A 21,445-nucleotide genomic window follows, 5' to 3' on the forward strand; every position below is an offset into this window, starting at 1 on the left:
CTGCTCTACAGCAAGAATTGCTACATAAGTGACATTTATTAACGTTCTGCTGTATTTACAGTTTTAACATAGTAAAACTCCGAAGTGAATTACCACTTGGCAGAAAGCACAGGAGTGCACATTAAATCTACATTTATAACGCGTCATAGTCTCTGCTAACACAAATTAGAAAAGCAAGAATTACAGGTGGGGTAGGAATTGTCTCCAAAGTCCCAAAGCCAAAGGAAAGGGGGGAAGGAAAAAAAAGGCCTTTGTTTTGCAAGGTCATTTTTTATACAAAGTTGCATCATCATCTTTCGGTTTTCCACTCCTACTGCGTACCGGGAAAACCCCTATATATCCAAAAAGTAGGTAGTATGAAAGTAAAGTATCCTACAACATTGAGAATATAGACTATCGAAAAATTAATACTTGTGCTGCCTTCAAAGTAACACTCTCTGCCCGTGAGCCCTCAAGAACCTGTACCCGGGACCTGCTCTGGCCACGGCAGCACAGCTGCTGCTGGAGACAAGCAGCAGAAAAAGGTGTGTGGCCACAGCAGAGCCATCGCCCCAACCCCAAGGCCACCCCCCCCCTTTGAGGCCACCTCCTGAGGCCGCCCCCCTGCCCGGCAGCGCAGCACAGGCCGCAGAGGCCAGAGCAGAGCCCAGGCCAGCCCCCAGGATGGAGGAGGAACTAAAGCAAGTCTGTCCCCTGCTGGCTCCGGGGCCGGGGCTCACGCTACCACTACAGAACTACCCATGGAAGGCGTTATTAGCACGTCACAGACTCGACCGCAAGAGCTTTTTCAAACATCAGCCACTAATGAGTCAATGATTACAGAATTCTGCGTTAATTATTCAAACTTTACACCTAGAAACAAATAGAAAGAAATGCTTCTCCTTGTCTTTTGGAACAGTACTTTTATTTAGTTATTTTAAAGCAGGCGATTATTTTTTCTTCTGCTCCAGAGTCTTGATTCACTTCCTGCAGGTGTCCTGTTGCTTCTTGAGGGAGAATTCACTAATGCAGGAAGACATTTGCCAGAAAACATCTGTCGGAGAAGGATATTGAATACTGAAACTATAGTTAGATTGTTATTTTGGATAAAGAAGGATGTAGTTCACAAAGAGTGCAGGATGTCTAAAGGCTTATGAAGTACCTCAGTACACAATGACATGACTCTAGCAAAATGCTCAGTGCTTTTCTGCGTGTTTGAAGAGTTAAAACTCCTAAGGGGAAAACAGCCACTGAACCAGACAAGGCTCTTAGAAACACCAGCATGAAACATACACATGTACAAAATGATGCTGCACTACGAGAACAAAACTGGACTCAGTCTTTACTTGCAGCATCCACCCAGGATGATGATGATGTTTGTGTCTTTCCATCAACTGTTTGGGATGAAAGACACATCATCTACTTCTAAACTGGAACTGTTTAAGCCTGGGACCCACCACAAGCCCCTTGGGCTTGTCACATCCATCGCCAGCACACGTGGATGGAACAGTGAGCACCAAGCTTCCCACTCCATTCGGTTTCACCAGTTGTTATTGGCATTAATTATTCCTCTCCTCCTCCATGAAAAGTTAAGTTTCAGCAAAGAAGAACAATTTCAATGAGAACAAACTGCAGATGATAAAGCTGATGCTGAAACACACTACGTGACCATAGAGCAGGGGGAAAGAAACCCTCTGGTGACTCAGCAGGAATATGAGAGGATATTACAAATCCTGGAGGAGGCCATAAACCATGACTGTGTTAAACAGAACTGAAACACTTCAATAAATGGACTGAACTATTTTTACACACTATCACCAGTGGAAAACTCAGGCTGGAAAACACTGCACAATGGCTGTTTTGTGTGGCCTGTTCTCATTACAGCCTAGAAACGAAGCGGAATCTTACGCAATTTGCAGTTTCTAATAAAAGGAAAGTGAATTTGGAAGAATCAAGCCTCAGTTTCAAAATCTGAACAATTTAATGACCCCCAATTTAAAGCTGGGGTTTGTTTGCTTTCTTTATACCACTGTCCCAGCTGCAATTGCTTCAACCCTGTCTTGGGGAAATCTAGTGTTATTATGATGTTTCTAAAGGGAGCATCATGTTGCATTCACCATCTGGGAAGCAACAGGATTTCCTTCCCCTCAGGGAGGGACAGTTAATGCAAGGCCATTATCTGCTGTAAGCAGGAAATTATGCTAGAAGGGTTCAACTACTTAAGCCTCCTTCTTTACAGTCCCATTAAGCAGGCAGCAAAGTTAAGGTTTGGCCTCAAAACGAAAGACTTTTAGGCATTAAGGTCTTTCTTTGAAAGATGTTCAGGCAGGACAGTATGTTATGTCCAAGTATGCAGGAAGGGTTTTCAAAAAGCCAAGGTGTGCAGGAGCTTAATTTCTTCAGGAACTTGGCAGAAAATTCAAGCAGAATGCAAAATTCAGACAAATGGTTCTTTCTGGGACATAAGCCAAAGACACTGGCACAATCTTCTAACATTTTGTGACCTTTACTCACGTTCAGGACATACCACGTGCTTCAGGCATGTGATTTCCTCTGAAAGACTCACTTGCCAAATACAGTGCAGCACCAAGGGGCAGCGATTTTGTTCTTACAATTCAAGTCATGGAATCTAATGCATATATAAATTCCTCAAAGCAAAAACTCAGGGAGAAATGTCAAGTATTCCTCTGCTCCCCACCAAGTCAGTCTGGACTCTGCAGCAACAGGAGCTGAGCATGGGATACCAAGAAACAACTGTTGTCTGCTGCCTAAAATATATTCAAACCAAAGCAAAGCCCAGCCTGAAAGAGTCACTAAATAGAGTTAAAACCAAAACAGAACAAAATCAGGAAAGCAGAAAATTTACCTTTAGTAAATAAAGAGAACTCTGGTTCTGGGGAGAGTGGAGAAGGTGTCTGGCATCTTCCGAACCTTTGCATAATTAATAAACCCTCTGAGAAACAGCAGAAAACCTAGATGGAAAAAACACGTGTCCAGTTAACACAGGTGTTGCTCTTTCAATTAGAGAGGGAGCAGTTCAACCCAGCATTAGAGGGACATTTGTCACCGGGATGCACAACAGCTGATTAAATACCAGATTAGTGGGGTTTTTTAATCAATGACACCCAATCTTTCAGTTTCAGGCAATCTCAAAACCAAACTTTTCCTTAGGCAACCACAAAACCTTAGGCTCCAGATGAGATCCAGTCACTTCCAAAGGAGAAAAAAGAAAAACCACAACCCACTCTTCCATTTAAGATATAAGAACAGATAGAACATCAGTTAGCATGAACACAAATGTTCTCTTCTTTTCTTCTTCTGGATGAGAAATAGGATGCTGCCACCAAGAAATGACAGCAAAAGGACAGTGTTTATGTGTACCTTTAAAACCCTTCAAACCAGTAAGAGGAAGGGTACTATGAGGGTTACATTTCAGTTTTACATCTATAGGCACGTATTTTAAGAGCCAGTAAAACCCAAACTGCACTTGACAGAGTTTTTAAGCATGCATTCCCTCTTCCCCTTTGCACACTCACCTAGTACAAGGAAGACCCACCAGAGCCAGTACTGGCCATCAAAGTAACCAGGGAAATAGGTGGAGAACTAGAAAAAAAAAGACAAGTTAGAGCACATGGAAGTTCCTGAACCCAAATCTGCTCCACCCATTTCAGCAGTAACCAGATCAAGCCCAGATCTGCACTGAAGAGACTTTATAGAATGCCACATTTCACCAGCTGCACTGACTGCAGGGAACAAGCCACCTCCACACACTTTCATTTAAGGTTTTTCCACACACACCAGGCCAAGGTGAATGGAACAGAACAACACCCAGCCATAAACTCCTGCAATCACTAGAGCAGAAAGACACTACTAGGTAAATACTCCTATTTTCCCTTACATCTCTGATGCTCGTAAACCACAGCTGCAGTTTCTGAAAGGGAAGACCAGGTCTGCAGCAGTGCATTAATTACTCTGTAAGGCTGGAAAACAAAAGTCCAGTTGAAAAGAAATCCCAGACATGTCGAACAATCTGACAAGCTTTTCTATTGGGAAAATTACTGCCCATTGACTGAAAGGCACTGACATTATCAGAGCACCAAAGCTCACTGTGTCAGTGGTAAATACAGCAGGGTTTTTTGTTTTCAATCTATTCAAGTTTTAAAACCTAACAAAAGATAAGCTTGTTATCAGAGTTTAAATCACACCCACAGGTAAGGTCACCTACTGCTGTCACACCTCTTAATCATGCACATAGCTCTTAACTCCACTGGCACCAGGTGACCCCAAACAGCTTCACTCCCTTCAGGAAAAGCCAACAGATGTTGTATTGACAAATTCTAATCTCAAGCCCCAAAAGATCAGGTATGAAGTGACAGCCCAATGCTCTCTAGTGATGCACAGCTAATGAGCCTTTTTGCTTGAAATTCAAACTCCCACCCTGGGAAGCCTGTGATTTTCACAGACACCACCTTTCCCCAGGCTCCAAATAAAGCTTTCCTCACAGAAACATTTTCTCCCAATCCCTCCAAAAAATATTTGGCCTTTCTTTTTCCCCCCTTCCTTCCAGCACCAGCCCATCTCGATCCCTTTTTGCTTTTCCCCTGAACAGTTTCTATTTCTCCTCCTCTGAGTTTTTGAAATACTATGTCAGCCTTTCTTTGCATCCAGGCTCCCATAAAAGAAACCAGTTCTGACCAGTCATCCCCTTCCTCTCCTGTGTGATCCGGTAGAGGAGAGCACAGTGGATGTTTTAACAGCCCGGATATGCCGAGTTTATATGGAAATAAAAGAGAGAAGTGTGCTTTCTCCCATCCCCTCCTGCTTGTGCCGCAGGCATGTCGCACCAGAGGGCACCAGCGGGCTTCTCCCATCCACTTCAGCTAACTTCAGCGTAAGGGGGATAAAACCGAGCTAGGGAAAGTGTCTATGTGCATGGGTTTGCACTACGCAACTTACCCTGACAATAAGGATCCATTTAATAAGAGACAGACCAAACCCAGAAATGGCCCCATATCGTCCTGCAGCTGAAGTAGTCAGACAGAAAGACAAGAAAAATCCAATCCAGTTGAAGAGGAATGCCACTGAGAAAGTAGGAGAAAAGCAGCAGGTCAAGTCCTCTTCATATTCCATGTTAAAGAAAACATAAAAACTTTGCACACAGGTTTTTCTTGGTGCTACATAAACCTAAGTGTGAAAATAACTCCAGCTACTTTGGGTCACTGCCTGAAAAAGAGGGAGTTCCCCCATGCACTTACTGAAGAAAGTCAGCATGAAAATGCCATCATTGCCTATCCTCAGCTGGTCAGTGTCGTCAAAGTCATCCCGGGTCACAAAGTCGTCATCCTGCAAATCCAAGGGAGACAAGACATGGGTGGATTTATGTCAGACCAGTCCATACAGCAATGCCAATTCTGCATGGGGCTTTTCAAGAAAGGGCCAGCAAATTGCAAAGGCCCTCAAAAAGCAGCATACAACAGAGGGATCCAAAATGCTTCATTTACATTTAAGAAAGGAGGCCTACAAGAAACCTGGAGAGGGGCTTTGGACGAGGGCCTGTAGGGACAGGACAAGAGGAATGGCTTTAACCTGCCAGAGGGGAGACTGAGATGAGCTCTGAGGCAGAAGCTCTTCCCTGTGAGGGTGCTGAGGCGCTGGCACAGGGTGCCCAGAGAAGCTGTGGCTGCCCCATCCCTGGCAGTGTTCAAGGCCAGGTTGGACACAGGGGCTTGGAGCAACCTGCTCTAGTGGAAGGTGTCCCTGCCCGTGGCAGGGGGTTGGAGCTGGAGGAGCTTTAAGGTCCCTTCCAACATGAACCAGTCTGGGATTCTATGAGAAGCCCCCTGTAGGGTGGGGGCTGGAATTCTAAATCACAAAGGGCTACAAATGTAAGGAGGAAAAATTCCTGCTTCTCATCCTGAGACAATGCAGGCCATGAAATATTAGAAACATGATATTTTTATATTTCTAAGATAGTCAAGACCCAGCATGTTCTTGTTCTCACTGTAAAGAATTCCCCTACTCATCAAAACAACTAAAGTTGTCATCTCGGCAAAGAATTTGGCTTCTATGAAGGAGTACAACAAGCAGTGGCCATGTAATGCAGGGGTAGAGGAAGAGGCTGAACAAGAGAGAGTATTGGAAAAAAACCAAAAGAAATTAAAAGAAAAAGTAATTATTCTGACAGAATGGTTTTATCATCCTTCTATCAGCTACACGGACCTCTGCAGCAGTCAACTAAGTAAGCAGGAGTATCAAGGGTAGATGGCTGAACAGTTAATCCTAAGTCTTTAAAAAACCCCAGTGGCAGTGCACAGGGACACAGTGCAGCTCCTCTGTCAGCTTGCCCAGCTAATCTGGATACACGCGCTGGCATTACTGAGGTGTTTACATCACCACAGCCACCCACAGGAACAGTGACAATTAAAAATAATAAAAATAACCAGCAAAAAAACCCCCAAAATCAGCCCCAGACTCTTGGGAGTGTGTGATTCCACCACCCCAGAAAGCTTCCAACAAACACAAGTCGTGACACTTGCTCAGCAGGAGTTAAATCAGCAATTCTCCACCAGCAACGTGAAGGACACGGAGCTGGCCGAGCGTACTCACCCTTGCAGGAACCAAGGGGATTGTGGCTTCAGCCTTGGTTCTCTCTGCCTCGTCGTAACTAGGCAGTGTCGTGGCCACGTTGTAAGATGGAGGCTTAGGAAATCCTGACTCATCCTTGTAGTCAAAATAAGCTGCAAAACAAAGGGTATACAGAAAGTAAGTTGTGGCTTCCCTGAGAACACCGTGTTTTGGATGACTTCAGAAGACTGTCAGATCCGGCCCCTCCTGTTCCCTCCCAGCCTCCTGCCATCCCAAAACAGAAAGTGGAATACACGGGAGCACCTTATCTGATATAAGGCAGTGCTCTGGGTATCAGTGTAACAGGCATGGCTGTTCTTGTTTAAAACCATGATACAGGCTGTGTCCCTCCTGACTTCAATGAACAGAAGGAGTCGTATTTTCAAATCCAAGCGCTCTGAGTGAGCCAAAGGCTCCCTGCAAGCCTCAGCCCACCAGTGACCAATCTTTCCAGTGGGAGACTCCAAAATGTTTTCAGCTGGAGGGGAAAGGGATTGGAATAAAAGTCAAACATCCCATTTCTGAGCCCCAGCCACTGAGATGCACTAAAGAACCAGAACTAACGGGACATCTTCATGGTGACTGTGCCAAGGCAGGATGCTCAATAGGCAGCTTGAGAAACACAATATCCAAACATCTATCCACAGCTGGCTGAGACACTGACAGTATGCTGCATGTGATTCACAAATCTCATTTGAATAGCTGACTATGAAAAATACAGGGAAAAAATTAGATCTACCTAAGCCAAAATATTCTGATACATAACCAACACAAACCAAGCTGTTTTGCTAAAAGCTATTAGGGACATGACAGTGCGATGATTCGGAAACATAATCCTTAGGACAAAGTCCTTAGTTACTGAAAACTGCAGGAAGAGTGAATTCTTAATCCCTTTTAAGTAACAAGCCCTTTTTGGAAGGAGCACAGCATCATCCAAATGGCAAATAATGAGCGGGGAACCACAATCCTCACAGCACTTTGATTTTTAACCATCTTCAATCTGCTGAGAACACCGTGAAATGTAACTTGAACACCACTTGATGGGATGACATCAGATGAACGTAGCCAAAGTGCATCTCCTAAACCACAAGCAGCAGCAGTCTCTCTGGATCAATTCTGATCCTTTGCAGCCTTGGCAAGGATGCTGCAATGCCTCCCACCGATAAGGAGAACAAGTAAGAAAGAAGAGCAGAGCAAAGCTTGCTTTGTAAGTGCAGTGTACCTGTACTCTCCGCAGAAAGGCTGCTGTAAGGCGGAGGGGCATCGTTCAGCACGGGCGCAGTCTCGCCTGGCTCCTCTTCGTTCTGCAGCTGAACAGACCCACACACAGAGAGGTTAACGCTGCTCCCCAAGCTCTCTGAAACCACCCCGTAGTTTTAACTGCACACAACAGACTCTTCTGTTGGACAACTGTTGTGCAGCACCATGGGACACATGAGCAGCAGCTCAGCCTCCCTCCAAACACTCCCACTTGAAATGATCTATACATCATCTCAGCTTCAATGTGGTTTTAGTTGTATCCTCACACACCTGGACAACACACAGCACACATCTTTTCAGTACCTTCCCATTTCCCTGGCACTTCTTCAGCTCACACTGCTTAGGAACTGCAATTATATCTGGTTTAGTCGAAGGAACACCACGAGATACCCATCAGAAGACTCCCTTGCTGTCTGTGGCTTTGCTAAGGAAGGGTTTTTTCATGGATACATTACATAAAGATACATATAAGTGTGAATCTTGCCATTTCCCTTCAACCTTTCACACTGCATGACTGAAAAGGAGACAGTTTATTTTGTGCACTGTGCCTCCCACAGGCTCTGTATAAATAACCACACAGCTTATCAAACACAGGGTGTCACTTGCATGAAGCAGGCACGTGAAGACAGGCTTTGGCCAGAGAATCCAGCAATACCAGGGCAGAAGCGTCCAAAGCAGAACCCACCAGAAAGGAATTTTCACATCAGCTGCCACCTAATGATGTTTTCTTCTTTCCATTTCTCACCATCTCACCAACTACCTTCTTGTGTAATCACCACAGAACAAGAGTAACCCTGCAACCTCTTCCTTAACATCTCCTTGACCTACCCCTCCCATATACCCACACTAATACTCTTGAAGCCATCCATGATGTTTTCGTTTCTTTTCTCTGCAGAGACATGCTGCCATTCAAGTCCTTCCCAAGCATCTCATGCAAGGGGGCAGGGGGTGGGAATATGTTCCTATTTTACTTCATGTCTTATCAGGAAAAAATCAAAATCAGCTCACACTTCTAAATGAAGGACTTGTTTTTATACCTAACTGTTGTGTGTCTTGTGTTTTTATTCCTTTTGCTGCTTAAGATCAAAGATCAGGCTACATCCATGTGCTCTGCGAAAGTCAGAGCCAAAACTTTCTCAGATGTTTGAAGTGCAGTTCACTGGGTGTTTGGATCCAAACCACAGCTGCGTGTCTGAACTGCGAGACATCTGAGTCCTGCAAGCTGAGAAGAATCACAGAATCACAGCCTGGTTTGTGTTGGAAGGGACCTTAAAGCTCCTCCAGTTCCAACCCCCTGCCACGGGCAGGGACACCTTCCACTAGGCCGGGTTGCTCTGCTCTGCAGTTCAAGCGCAGCCTGCACACAGCCCGAGAGGCGCAACCTGAGGGATGACCCAGTACAATGCAGAGTCAAACCAGCTGATTCAGTCCCTCCCAGCTCTGTGGTCTATGAATTCTCAGAGTGCTCCACCATGCTTATTTTCAGTCTACCCATGAAAATTCAATACTTCTTCCTTTTTCTTCTGCCTATGCAGGACCCACTCTATTAGCGAAGGAGGAAAGGCTCCAACACACCTGGAACACTTTGGATACTGCATTCCCTGCACTACCCGCTCGCCTGGTGAAGGGGTGGCAGAAACTAAACCCCTAATGTCTGCAAAAAAGACGACATATACAGCTTAAAAGCACAATCACCATGGAGGGGGAAGGAAAGCACTAGATGTGACAACACTGGGAGAGATGAAATGAAAGAGGACACAGATAGTTGAGCGGAACATTAATTCCTACCACTGGAATTCTTACAAGGTTTTTCTTTCAATAGTAAAAAGGAACACCTATTTTTACAACAATGTTGTGTGGGAGAAAGTGGGCTGAGCTTACTGCTGGCTTCAAACCATTACAATCCAGGTAATGGCACAAAAACTGCAGTCACTTTTGGAAGTGGAGCTCAAGGCTGTAGGAGGTATAGTTACAGAAAACAGCTTTTTCTTCTAATGGACAATGTACACAAATGCCTGCCAGCCTTTTTAATGATTCCAGGCATCTAAAATTCAACTAAGTGCCTATTAGCAAAGCAGCAAGGGTTCATGTGGCAGGAAGAATGAATCACCAGGCTCCGTGTGGCGCAGCACTGCCCTCGCCTCGCGTGCTCCGCCTGCCCCACGCAGCACCAGGGACGCACTGAGCTCCTCGGGTGTGCAGGCAGCTCCCCCTTGGGCCACTGCTGAGCCTTCAGAACCCAGAGAACCTGGTTAAAGCAGGGCTTGACTTATGTTTGTTTTGCTGAAGTTGTGGGGCTTCTTTCTTCGACTCACTGATGGATTGTAGTTTTTAAAGCAAGATTCTTGTATTTGAGGCTTTAAAAAAGAATCATAGAATCCCAGACTGGTTTGGGTTGGAAGGGACCTTAAAGCTCATCCGTCCCAACCCCCTGCCACGGGCAGGGACACCTTCCACTAGAGCAGGTTGCTCCAAGCCCCTGTGTCCAACCTGGCCTTGAACACTGCCAGGGATGGGGCAGCCACAGCTTCTCTGGGCACCCTGTGCCAGCGCCTCAGCACCCTCATAGGGAAGAACTTCTGCCTAAGAGCACATCTCAGTCTCCCCTCTGGCAGGTTATAGCCTTTACAGCCATGCACACAGTATTAAAACCAAAGTTTGGCTGTGATTTTTTCACCAGATTGCTAGAACAACAGAAAGTTCCTGATAGAATGGGGTAAGGCTCAGGGACATTTCTTTTCAGAAAACCACCACCAGAAGCTTGGCTCCAGGAGGACATCTCCTCTGGCTGCTGCTTCCCCTGGTCCATCACGTGTAAATGCACACAGCACGGCAGCATCAGAGCTCAAAACTGCCAATGTCTTGAAATAGCTCCCTGTAAACTTTGAAGAAAGCATTTCCAATAAATATATTTGTTAATTCTTCCAAATTTGCTGAACCTGGCACATGGCTGCTGACACACATTTACATCTTGGGGGGTTTTAACCTCCCCTTGCCCCTTGCACATATTCTTTACACTAATTCAGCATTACCACAAGCTTCGCCTTAGCAACAGATCATCAGTAACACATTAACTCAGCCACAGATCACTCGTGTTTACTGCATTTCAGTTCTTGTTTTATGTTCTGGCACACAAGGCAGAACAGCACAGAAATCCCACAGCAGAAGATCACCCTGATCAGACCGCATTTTTGTTGTTGCTGTGGTTTCTCTGAGATTTCAAAAGGCAGATATTCAGGCTAATGACAGAAAGAGAACCAGTATTTGTTTTAAAAGGCAGCAGGACCTATGTTTTCAGAGCAATGGAATTATCACCTTTGCAAGCCAGATGCTAAGAATAAATAAGTTAAAGTGTGTACCACTACTAAATTTGAGAGTACTCCAGCACAGCAAGAGCCTGCCCACAAACAGGTTACACTTCACTCCCATCGCAACACCCCTTACTCCTCTCCTTCCATATTTCTGGACTTGTGGAAGCAAATGAAAGTTGCTGCCAACTATGAAGAATTATTTTCACTGACTTACACTTTCTTACATACCCTGACTTGAAATCCTGACTTTTGCCCAATGCTGTTGCAGATGCCTATAACTTATCATCCCCTTATTAATCACCAGGAATAGCGATAAGCTGTCAGACAAGGCAGCCCACATCCATCAGCCCTCTCCCTGATGAGCAAATAACTGTTTTCTCTGTCGGCACTTCCAGTTCATTTCGCCCGAGGAGTGACAGTGCCTGCCCCAGCCCCGGGTGTGCTGTCGGCTCTGCGCTGACACTCAGCACTCACTGTCTAAGCAAACCCTCCCCTGGCTCCTCCCCGCAGCGGGAGATGCTGATGCTCCTGCCCAGGCCTCACGCTGGGGAACCGGTTCTCCCCTGGGCCCTGAGCACAGCCCAGCTCTGCGGAGAGAATCCTGAGGTCTGCGCCAACCTCAGCTTCTCCTTCAGTCTAACACAGGACTAAGAACCGTGCTTCACCCCCCCTCCCAAAACACTCCATGCAGTGAGCACACAGCTGCACCCATGCAGTGGGATGCATGGACAAGGACCAGGAACCAGCAGGAGCATCCACCTGAAGGGTCAGTTTGCAACAACCTTCCCAGCTACCAAGGTAAACACCACAAATCAAAACGTGTTTGATGTCCATCGAAATACCGCCCGTGCTCACGAGGATGTTTTTCACTGACTCACTGCAGTTAATCGCCTGACAACATGGAAATACACGTCGGTCCTGGGAAACACACCTCCGCTCAAACAGGGAATTACACTGGTCTGGCTGGACTGTAAACACGCACTTGGGCCAGCACAAACCTGTGCTTCAAGCCACGTCCAGCCTGGCCTTGAACACTGCCAGGGATGGGGCAGCCACAGCTTCTCTGGGCACCCTGTGCCAGCGCCTCAGCACCCTCACAGGGAACAGTCCTGATACCTAAGATAATATTTTATTTCAAAGTTTGCATGCAAGGCTACTTTCTCCTGTTACACAAGCTATTTATGATGCTGGACAACCACTGTTTCACCGCCTCTCCCAAGTCCTTTTAGAGATGGACTATATTTTAATTCCACAATTACTTTTTCAGATAGAATCACTAAACCCTTTCAGCCTCACCTGAAGGTACTGCTGCCTGCGGGAGGGGGTGTTTCAGAAGCAAACAGTGAGACTGAACACAGACTGGGCTGGTCATCGGGCAGCTCCAGGCAAAGCGTGTGGTCCCCATCAGCTGCAGCAGAGCCCAAGAGCATCACTTTACTCTGCAACTCCTCTTTGAATCTTTCCTGGGTTTATGCCAGTGGGTATCTCCCATTCTGCTTGTCTGAATAAAAAAAAAACCTGAAAACAGCCTACTCTGGAAATTTCCTTACTGTTCTTATCAGCTGCCTGTATCTTTAGCAAGCACATCTTCTGCACACTGCAAGCACCTCACCAAGGAAACGAACAGCACCGACAGCACTAATTCTAACTGCTGACATTAAAAGATTTGGTGTATTCTCATCTTTGAGTTTCGATCTGTGTGACTGTTTCAACTGAAAAAATTAGACACAAGCTTAAGGTAAGCACAAGGTGGCAACTGGCATTTGGCTCCTTGTTTCACTCCAGCCTTCCCAGATAATAAGTAATCATTGTGGTCCTCCATGGATTCAAACTGCATTCATATTATATCCTCAGCAATATATTTCTTCTGTAGTTTCACCAAAAGAAATCCAAAGGAACAGAAAAATGTTTCCTCCTTATGTTCACCATAGACACCTCCCCTTATGAAGTGATTCAGGATCCATGTAAGCCTTCAACAAATGCAACAGGAAGAAATATCACTTAGCAAGGAATGTGTCTTCACAATTTAACACACCCACCGTTTTCTAGGTGGGTTTACATTACTCATGTACATCACACATATCTTCAAAAGCTTCAAGTAAAAAGCAAGCCGCGGTGAACACAGTGTAAATAAACCTATTAAAAGCCTGGCTATTTTTTCCAGCATGGAGGCTGGTTTCTATTCTGAGGACAAAATACAGCTCTGCCACTGAACTCACAATCCAGGTCATGCTCCAAAGGCTTTAAGCCACCTAATCCTAACAACATCCCTGTACAGCTTCCCCAAAGGCAGGTCTAAATGCCAACAGCCTCCCAGTGTCCCTTTCTGGGACACAGCACCGCCCAGGATAATGGCACCAGAGCGTGCCGCCGCCTTCCTTCCTCCAGACATCTCCCGTTCCCATCTCCAGCAAGCTCAGCCCCATCACCCAGACAGCAGGTTCCAGGAGGAACTGAAACCAGAGGTCTGCCCTGGTCATGCTGCTCAGGCCTGTGCTCCTCATGGAAAAGGGCTGGGGGAAGCCGAGATCCCTTCTCTGGAGTTTTAGCTTTATTCTTCATGGAGCTGCACTTCCTCAGTGTATCAGATCAGACTGCAACATCATCCGAAGGCGTCACCGCAGGCTATTTTTTATCAGATTATCTAATGCCTGCACAGAGCACAAGGGCTAGAAAGTTAGCTTTAGAGAACAAATCATGTGCCACTGCACAGCCCTTGAACACTGCACACGTGGGTGAAGGGCCACAGGCTGTCAGCTTGCAGCCAAGGAGGCTGCTGGGGTGCACGGCCACCCCTCACTCCCCCCATCTGCAGGGCTGAGGAACAGGGTGGAAGAAGAAACAGCCAGGTTCAAACTCAGTTATCGATCCCTGTTGTGCTCTGATCATCCTCATCAACCATCAACTTTTTTTCTTCTGGAAGTACACACATACAGACATCAAATCACTACGAGTCTGTCTTCACTGGCACACGGTCCATTCATTAATTGTCCATCCATACACGCAGTAAAGATCAGCCATTGTTGAAACACTTTCAATGCTGGAAACACTCTCCCACCTCTCATCTCCTCTTCATCTAAACACCAACTCTGCATCGTTAGTTTCACAGCTTGCAGGGGTTTTGGGAGCGACACAGGCATTAGGAGCTGGTTCAGCAGTAACACACGTTACAACACCACAAGTAAGTATTCAAGGCCAGGTTGGATGGGGCTTGGAGCAACCTGCTCTAGTGGAAGGTGTCCCGGCCCGTGGCAGGGGCTTGGAACTGGAAGAGCTTTAAGGTCCCTTCCAAAACAAACCAAGCTGTGATTCTATGAAATACTAGGGTTCTGGCAGAGGGAGAGGGAAAAAAAACAATTTCTAAACAGCTACAGAAAAGTAAATATATTTACATGGCAGTTTCTGATTGTGTATCCCACTTACACCACTGGTTTCCTGGGGCCTCCATTATCTGCTTGTCATTAGCAGTAAAATCCCGCGGGGCGCAGCCTGCTCTCTGCTCTCCGCAGTGCCCCGCAGAGCTCTGCTCTACAGCAGCAGCGCGCTCTGCTCCCTGTCTGCCTCGTGTCCACAGGAGCGGGTGAAATGACAGCTTTACACATCGCTCTGCAAGGAGACCAGGACTGTGCGTATCGGCAGGTAGAGCCACTGAAGAGCAACTCGACAGTGGCCTTCAGCACGTTTGTCACCCGCCTCCACAGGCTCAAGGCAACAGGACACGAAGCAAGATCCTTTCTAAAAGACATTTGCGAAGATGTTTGTCAGGCTCAATGCCAATGGCAGGACTTTGACAGAAAAGGCGATTAGTGAAGAGACCGGGTTATTTGTACCTGCCAATTCCAAGAACAACAACAGAGAGGTATGTCTTCATAAGCAAACACATCTGCTTTGCACTGAATGAAAGAAAAAAGCCTAAGTTTTACTTAACTTTTACATTTCCAGTATGTAAAAAACAAAGGCCTCCGGCTGTCACGATGAGACTAATATTCCATCTCGTATTCTGAAGCGAATCTCTGAAGAGAATCTCATTTTCTGGAGAGATCCTACCCACGCTGACAATGCTACCAAGGCAAAGTCATAGCACAGGGATGTCTAATAAGAACCTCACATCAGCAGGAAAGTGCCGTGTACCATTTTGATGGATTTCTTCATTACTTTCAGCAATGAAGTCTCCACGTCTGCTCATCAGGAACACAACCAGAGGAGCCGGGTCATACAGCGGGATCCAACCGGCCCCAAGCCCTTTCCATGAGGCTGATGCTCCTGACAGAACACGTTCAATTCTTCGGGAGGCGGGGAAGGGAGAACAACCTCACGTTTACGAGGGAGCTCTTTAGGGCCGGTCTCTGGCCTGCGGGGTTTCAATCTGCGCCAGCGGGGGCCCCACATGGGCAATGAGCTGAAGCTAACGGTAATGTCACTGCCCAGGCGGGGTCCGACCTGTGGGCTGGGACCGCGGCGGCGCGTCCCTGCAGCACCGCGGGGGTCGGGGCGGACAGCGGCCGCCGGGGACCGCCGCCTGCGCGCAAGGTCGCCCCGGCCCCGCCGCTGCACAGCCGAGGAGGAGCCCCCGCTCCGCAGCCCGCGCGCGGCCCGCCCGCCGGCGGGGCCCACCGCGCCCCAGCGGGCACCGAGGCCTCCGCAGGCCGCAGGCCCGGTCACCGCCCCGCTCCCCGCCTCTCCCCGCAGCGGAGCCGCGGCTCCGCGCCCGCGGGCCCAACCCAGGCCCGCAGCGCCGGGAGACGCCCGGCCTCGGGCCAGGGCTGAGGCGCGGCCCGGCTCCGAGCTCTTCTTCACTGCCGCGGGGGGAGGCGGCCGATCCCCGCCCGGCCCCGGCCCCGTCCTCCCTGGCCCCGTCCTCCCCGGCGCGGCCTACGGAGCCGCGGCGCCCCCCTCACCTGCTGGTACCGGCCGCAGCCGGGCTCGGCGGCCGCCATGGCGCTCGGCGGGGCGAGGGCGAGCGGGCACGGAGGAGGGGTCTCGGCGGCGGCGCTGCCCGGCCGCCTCCCGACGGGCGCTGCGGAGGCGCAGGCGGTGGCAGCCGGGTCGCTCCTCGCTGCGGGCTCGGCTCCCGCCCTCCGTCCGTCACGCTCGGTCGCGCCCGCCCCCCGCCCCGCCCGCCTGCGGGGACGGGCCGGGGCCGCGGTGCGCCGGCAGCGAGAGCCGGGAGCGGCGTTCGGTGGACGGGTCGGGCTGGCTCCGCTGGTGCCCGGAGAGCGACCGGAGCCAGCCGCGGGGCAGCCGGTGCGCCCCTGCCCGCGGGGTGCCCTGGGCCGGCAGCACGTTCCCGGCAGTTTGTGGGAGCTGCAGAACAGACCCCACAAGCTCTGCACCACATATATACAATATATAATGCATAATACATAATACATAATATATAATACATATTAGTATATAATGTATAATATATAATACATATTAGTATATAATATATATATTATGAAACTTCATGTATGATCATTCAGAATGAAGGGTTCCATAGGAAGTGTTAAGCCATGTGCTGGGCTGCACCCCCAGAGCGTGAGCAGCAGGTCAAGGAGGGGATCCTGCCCCTCTGCTGTGCTCTGGGGAGCTCCCCGCTGCAGTCCTGATCCAGCTCTGGGGCAACAGCACAAGAGGGACGTGGAGCTGCTGGAGCAAGGCCAGAGGAGGCCCCGGAGCTGCTGCGAGGGCTGGAGCAGCTCTGCTCTGGAGCCAGGCTGAGAGAGCTGGGCTGGGGCAGCCTGGAGAAGAGAAGGCTCCTTAAGGGGAGACCTCAGAGCAGCTCCAGGGCCTAAAGGGGCACTGGAACAAGATGACGTGTAAGGTCCCTTCCAACCCAAACATTCTGTGATTCTATGATGATTCTGTGAAACCCAAGTGAGTCAGAAAATCCATGTAAACCCATGTTGAAAAACAAGGCCACCTCAGCGAGGACCCACTAGGGCACCCACATAAAACAGCACTGTCCTAAGCCACATTAACCAAGGCTCGGCCACTTGTAGCACCACCTATCCCCATCACCAACACCGCACAGGCAGAGAAGAGGCCTGCGACATGCTGCACTGCAGCTGAAGCAAACATGAGATGTTGGCCAACTCCTCCGAAAGCACCGTCAGATCTTTCATATCCACAGAAAGCAGATGGCATCACAGATTTGAAACCTCAATCCAAAAGAAGCATGCGTAGGAAACCACGCAGAGATAGAGCCTGGTTTATTCAGAGAGGGTTTTGCATTTAGTGTTGCACTGGTGAAGAGACTTTCCAGCTTGTGTAACCTTTATACTCTGTGTGCACAGTTCAGCTATAGTTAGCCTTGTACAAAACTACCCACATCAATCCCTAAGGTTGATGAGACTTAAATATATCAGCTTTAGGATGAGGAAGGCTGAATCAGCCCCACTGGGATTCCAAGCTGCAAATTCAGAGTCGGAAGCATTTAAACCTGAGGACACCGGTTTGAACTACTCAGTCATAAATATATGCCCTGATGCTCATTATTCAGGGCCATAATCAGGTTGGACTTCTCCTTTTTTTGCCTTTGCAGGAGTAGATTGCTCACTGCTGCCTTAGTGAGATGAATGAACATCACAGTTCTCATGTTGAAGAAGAGGCAGAAATCATAAAGGATTTTAGCCAGAAATAACCTCAAAGAGCAACTCCTGAGAAATGCTGGAGACACCAGGGGAATGCTCGGTTCTTGCAACACAGGTCTCTTTGAAGGAGCTGGAGTGCGAGCTGCGGGCACTGACAGCCTCTCTGCTTTCACCTTTCCACAACAGTCACCATTTGCACTAAGAATCTCCCTGCAGTAAGAAGCTGTCCTAAAGCCATGCACGGATTTACCTGCCGTTGAGGTGGGATTACAGCCACAGTGGTGATTAGCTCTGCACTGATTGACTTGGACATCGTAGAGACTAAAATAAGAAGCAACCTGTAGGTGTCTTCAGAAAGATGCTGGAATGTATCCTGAAGAAATGCTGAAGCAGTTTGTGTCGAAGCCATTCTGGGGCCAGCTGGAGGCAAACCGTGGCCTAAGTAGGCCACATAGTTTGAGCAGGACTAATTCAGGAGGGGCAATGGCAGTTTCTTCCAGCTGCTTTCTGTGTGTGTTTGGTTTTCTTAGGCAGGAAAGCTCTGTAGAAAGATGACGCTGTGGTTATAGCGCATGACTGGTTCTGCTTTCATTTCCCCCGTGGGTTTGGGCACATCACTTCATGCCTCTGTGTTTTTTGACTTTTCCTCCAGTGCAAAATGTCTTTTCTCCCAAGAGATGTTCTGAAGCTTGAAGTCATTGCTTTTCAGTGACTTCCACACGGGATGTGCTGTGGAAGTGTTTGAAAGTGATTGAAAGTTATTACAGAATTGCAGTAGAGAGTCTTCTGAAATCACTGTACAGTAACACTGTACAACAACACGGTACAAGCGTTCCTTTAATTGTTGTGTATGACTGAGCAATAAAGGGAACACTTTTAATCTGCACTTTGTAATAAATACTGAACTCTAAAAGCTAAATAATAAACCTCAGAGGCAGGGTGTTTTAAAGCTAGACGAGTAAGAAATAAGCAGGGCACCCTGTGCCAGGGCCTCACCACCCTCACAGGGAAGAATTTCTTCTTAATGTCTCATCTCAATCCCCAAAGGAGCCTCATTTGCAAGAATGGGAAGGGACTGGCATGTGTGTGCTCTGGAGGTGCCTGCTCGTGCATTGGCCCAGCACATCGGCTTGTGGTGACCCCCCAGCAAACTCCTAACTGGGATCTGGGTGCTGCTGGGAGAGCTGAGCAGGGAGTGGGGCTCGCAGGGCTCCCCTCCACATCTACCCACCATGTCATCTTGTTTCTCCTCTTCTTATAAATAGAGGTGAGAAGGTAAGTGGAACATGCTGGAGCAGGGAGAGGTGACAGATGGTGGATATTGAAGAGGCTCTTTGATTACAGGATTTGGAGAGAGGGTCCTTTATGGAGAAAATTTTTTAACTGTTGCTTTTTTTCAGGAAAAAAATCCCAGTGCTCCCAAGCAGTTCCCAGCGAAAGCCCTGGCCTCTGAGCACTGTTGACTCTAATCACTTCAACACAGAGAAAAAGGAAATGCTGTGCTTGTTAGAACTCCTTGGTTAAACTTCAACTTCTTCTGCAGAGAAGTGTTTGTTTCCTTCCATCTGCTGCCTTTGCAAGGAAGGAAAATCAGCCTGTTCAGATACCAGGAAGTTCTTCAACATTTGCACAGCTAGCTGTAAACGCAGAAACAATAACATGCATAAATTATCATACCTAAAAATACCCTGCGTGCCAGTCACACATATAACCCAGCCCTGGAGCGGCTCCTAAGTAACATAAGACTGCATAGAGTATGCAGATACACGGGATGTGGGCAGAACGGGGCAGCTGTGGCAGCACATGCACGTGCCTGGCTCTCTTGCACCATTGTAGTTTCTTCCTCTCATCAAAACATGGTTTGCTTTTACTGGGAGCTGCCGGCTGCCTCCTGCATCTTTGGGCACTGTATCTGCCAAAGCCACTTGCACAGGAGATTAAAGCGAGAGCCAGATCCTTTGTGATCGACAGAGACCCCCAGCATTTAAACCGAATCCACCCTGGCATTGGAGCTGTGTGAGCAGCGTGGTAGGATGCTGTAAGGCTGATCATCAAATGCCACAGCTCCCCACACCTGAGGGGACAAAGCACAGCAGAGGCAGGGCAGGGATGGGTGATGGCTGTCCACAGGCCGCTCTGGCAGCAGACAAACCCAACGACCCCGGGCAGGACACGGTTGTTGCCCTACAGCTCTCTGCTGTGGGAAGTGCACGGTGTCTCCTGCAGTCAGTTCCTATGCGCTCTGTGCCTCCAGTAGTTGCTTTCCAGAAGCCTCTGAGCCCGCACACGTTTCCATGGTAATGCTGAGCGATGCGATGCGGTGACTGCAGGATCGAGGTGCTGGTGCTCCCTCCCTCCTAAGCCCTGCACCACTTCTGGCTCTGCACACCAGAAGCTGCAGGTGTGCTGCAATAACTGAGTCTGCGGTAAGAACTGTGGTTTTTCACCACAACTCCCATGTCGGCAGCAGGTCAGGGGCTATGCTCACCAGATCCCCTGCATGCCGTTGGTGAATGAACAGCATGGGAAGTGTTCAGACCCCAGCCAGGTCCCAGTGGAGGCACAGTCCCGGTTCAGCTCAGCGCCTTGGTCCTGTGCTTATGAACCCACCAGTGCCGCAATTCTGTTGGTGTCCATGGGACCAATCCCACCACCACGACCCCAGTGGGGACAGTGGAAAAGCTGTTTCACACAGAACCGGAGCCCAGGCTGCCCCGCACTGCAGCAGGGACAAGGATGCTGCTGCTGTCAGCTCTTCACCCATCACCACAGCCACCGAAAGACTTCCCTGCCTGCTGGCTAACTACTGCTGATGCAAACACACGGCACTTTCAGTTTGCTTAGTCTCTGTAGCCTAAAACTCTTCTTGTGTCCAGCCACAGCTATGTGGCTATGGCCCGTCACACCCTTCATTCCGCATCCCAATGCAAAGCAAGCCAGGGCTTCTGAGCATCCATGATGAGACAGTATGAGGCGCACTCAGCTAGCCAGGCCGTTTAAATTATTAAAATGAGAAGGCGCTGCACGGGCTGGATCCTAGCAAAGCAATTGGTGTATTATTTATTCTCCTAATGAAAGTGAAAAGCTGTCTAACTGCAGTAAGAGCTTTGCATCTCAACAGTGAGCCGAGGCTGCAAGGAGAGCCCGGGCACGTTTCCATCACAGTTGAAGGCAATTGGAGCAAGAGCAGAAAGGTCTTTTGGGGATCCCACTGCTGTCAGGAGCAGCACAAGCAGCCACAGGTCATGGTCTGCTCATTGTCCCTGCAGCTGAAGACCCGAATGTCCCCAACATGCCCTGAAACTGTCCCTACAAGATGTTTCAAGCACGAGAGCTGCTTTTTTGTACCCGGGACACAACTCATGGCTTTGCTTTAGGGATCAGGAGACAATGAAGGACACCGAGTCAGGCAAATGCCTGCAGTGACAGGGACGCCTCAGCAGAATAAGGATATTTCACAGAATCAGACTGGTTTGGGTTGAAGGGACCTTAAAGCTCATCCAGTCCCAACCCCCTGCCACGGTTCCACTAGAGCAGGTTGCCCAAACACTTCATTACTGGATGTATTTAACCACTTCTGTTAATTCTACCCCTGCACCCCGATGCTGCGGGGCTGGGGCCGCGCCCGGAGCCACTCGCGGGTCTCCTCAGGCGAGCGGCCGCCGTGAGGGGCGGAGCGGGCCGGGCGCGGGGGGG

The 21,445-nt window shown here is 48.7% G+C and overlaps 1 protein-coding gene across 1 annotated transcript; it reads right to left on the reverse strand.

The window, feature by feature from the left end:
- Nucleotides 1-17: 17 nt before the first annotated feature.
- Nucleotides 18-16,435, reverse strand: NDFIP1 (Nedd4 family interacting protein 1). The gene is made up of 8 exons (XM_030504480.1): nucleotides 16,073-16,435; nucleotides 7,826-7,913; nucleotides 6,586-6,716; nucleotides 5,235-5,322; nucleotides 4,936-5,060; nucleotides 3,516-3,582; nucleotides 2,846-2,951; nucleotides 18-1,033 (listed from the first exon to the last, which is right to left on the reverse strand). The coding sequence occupies exons 1-7, from the start codon at nucleotides 16,109-16,111 to the stop codon at nucleotides 2,848-2,850; spliced, it is 642 nt and encodes a 213-aa protein (XP_030360340.1). The 5' UTR covers nucleotides 16,112-16,435; the 3' UTR covers nucleotides 18-1,033; nucleotides 2,846-2,847.
- Nucleotides 16,436-21,445: the final 5,010 nt, after the last annotated feature.

This window comes from Strigops habroptila, chromosome 12 (assembly GCF_004027225.2).
Source record: "Strigops habroptila isolate Jane chromosome 12, bStrHab1.2.pri, whole genome shotgun sequence".
Taxonomy (NCBI): domain Eukaryota; kingdom Metazoa; phylum Chordata; class Aves; order Psittaciformes; family Psittacidae; genus Strigops; species Strigops habroptila.

What these genes read in the sequence shown, in the direction of transcription:
- NDFIP1 (XM_030504480.1), bottom strand. Translation starts at nt 16,111, where the DNA reads ATGGCGGCCGCCGAGCCCGGCTGCGGCCGGTACCAGCAG. An exon ending in TTTCATGCTGACTTTCTTCA is followed by an intron (nt 5,061 to 5,234) that starts GTAAGTGCATGG and finishes CTACTTTCTCAG; the next exon opens with TGGCATTCCTCTTCAACTGG. An exon ending in AATGGATCCTTATTGTCAGG is followed by an intron (nt 3,583 to 4,935) that starts GTAAGTTGCGTA and finishes TTTTTTTTCTAG; the next exon opens with TTCTCCACCTATTTCCCTGG.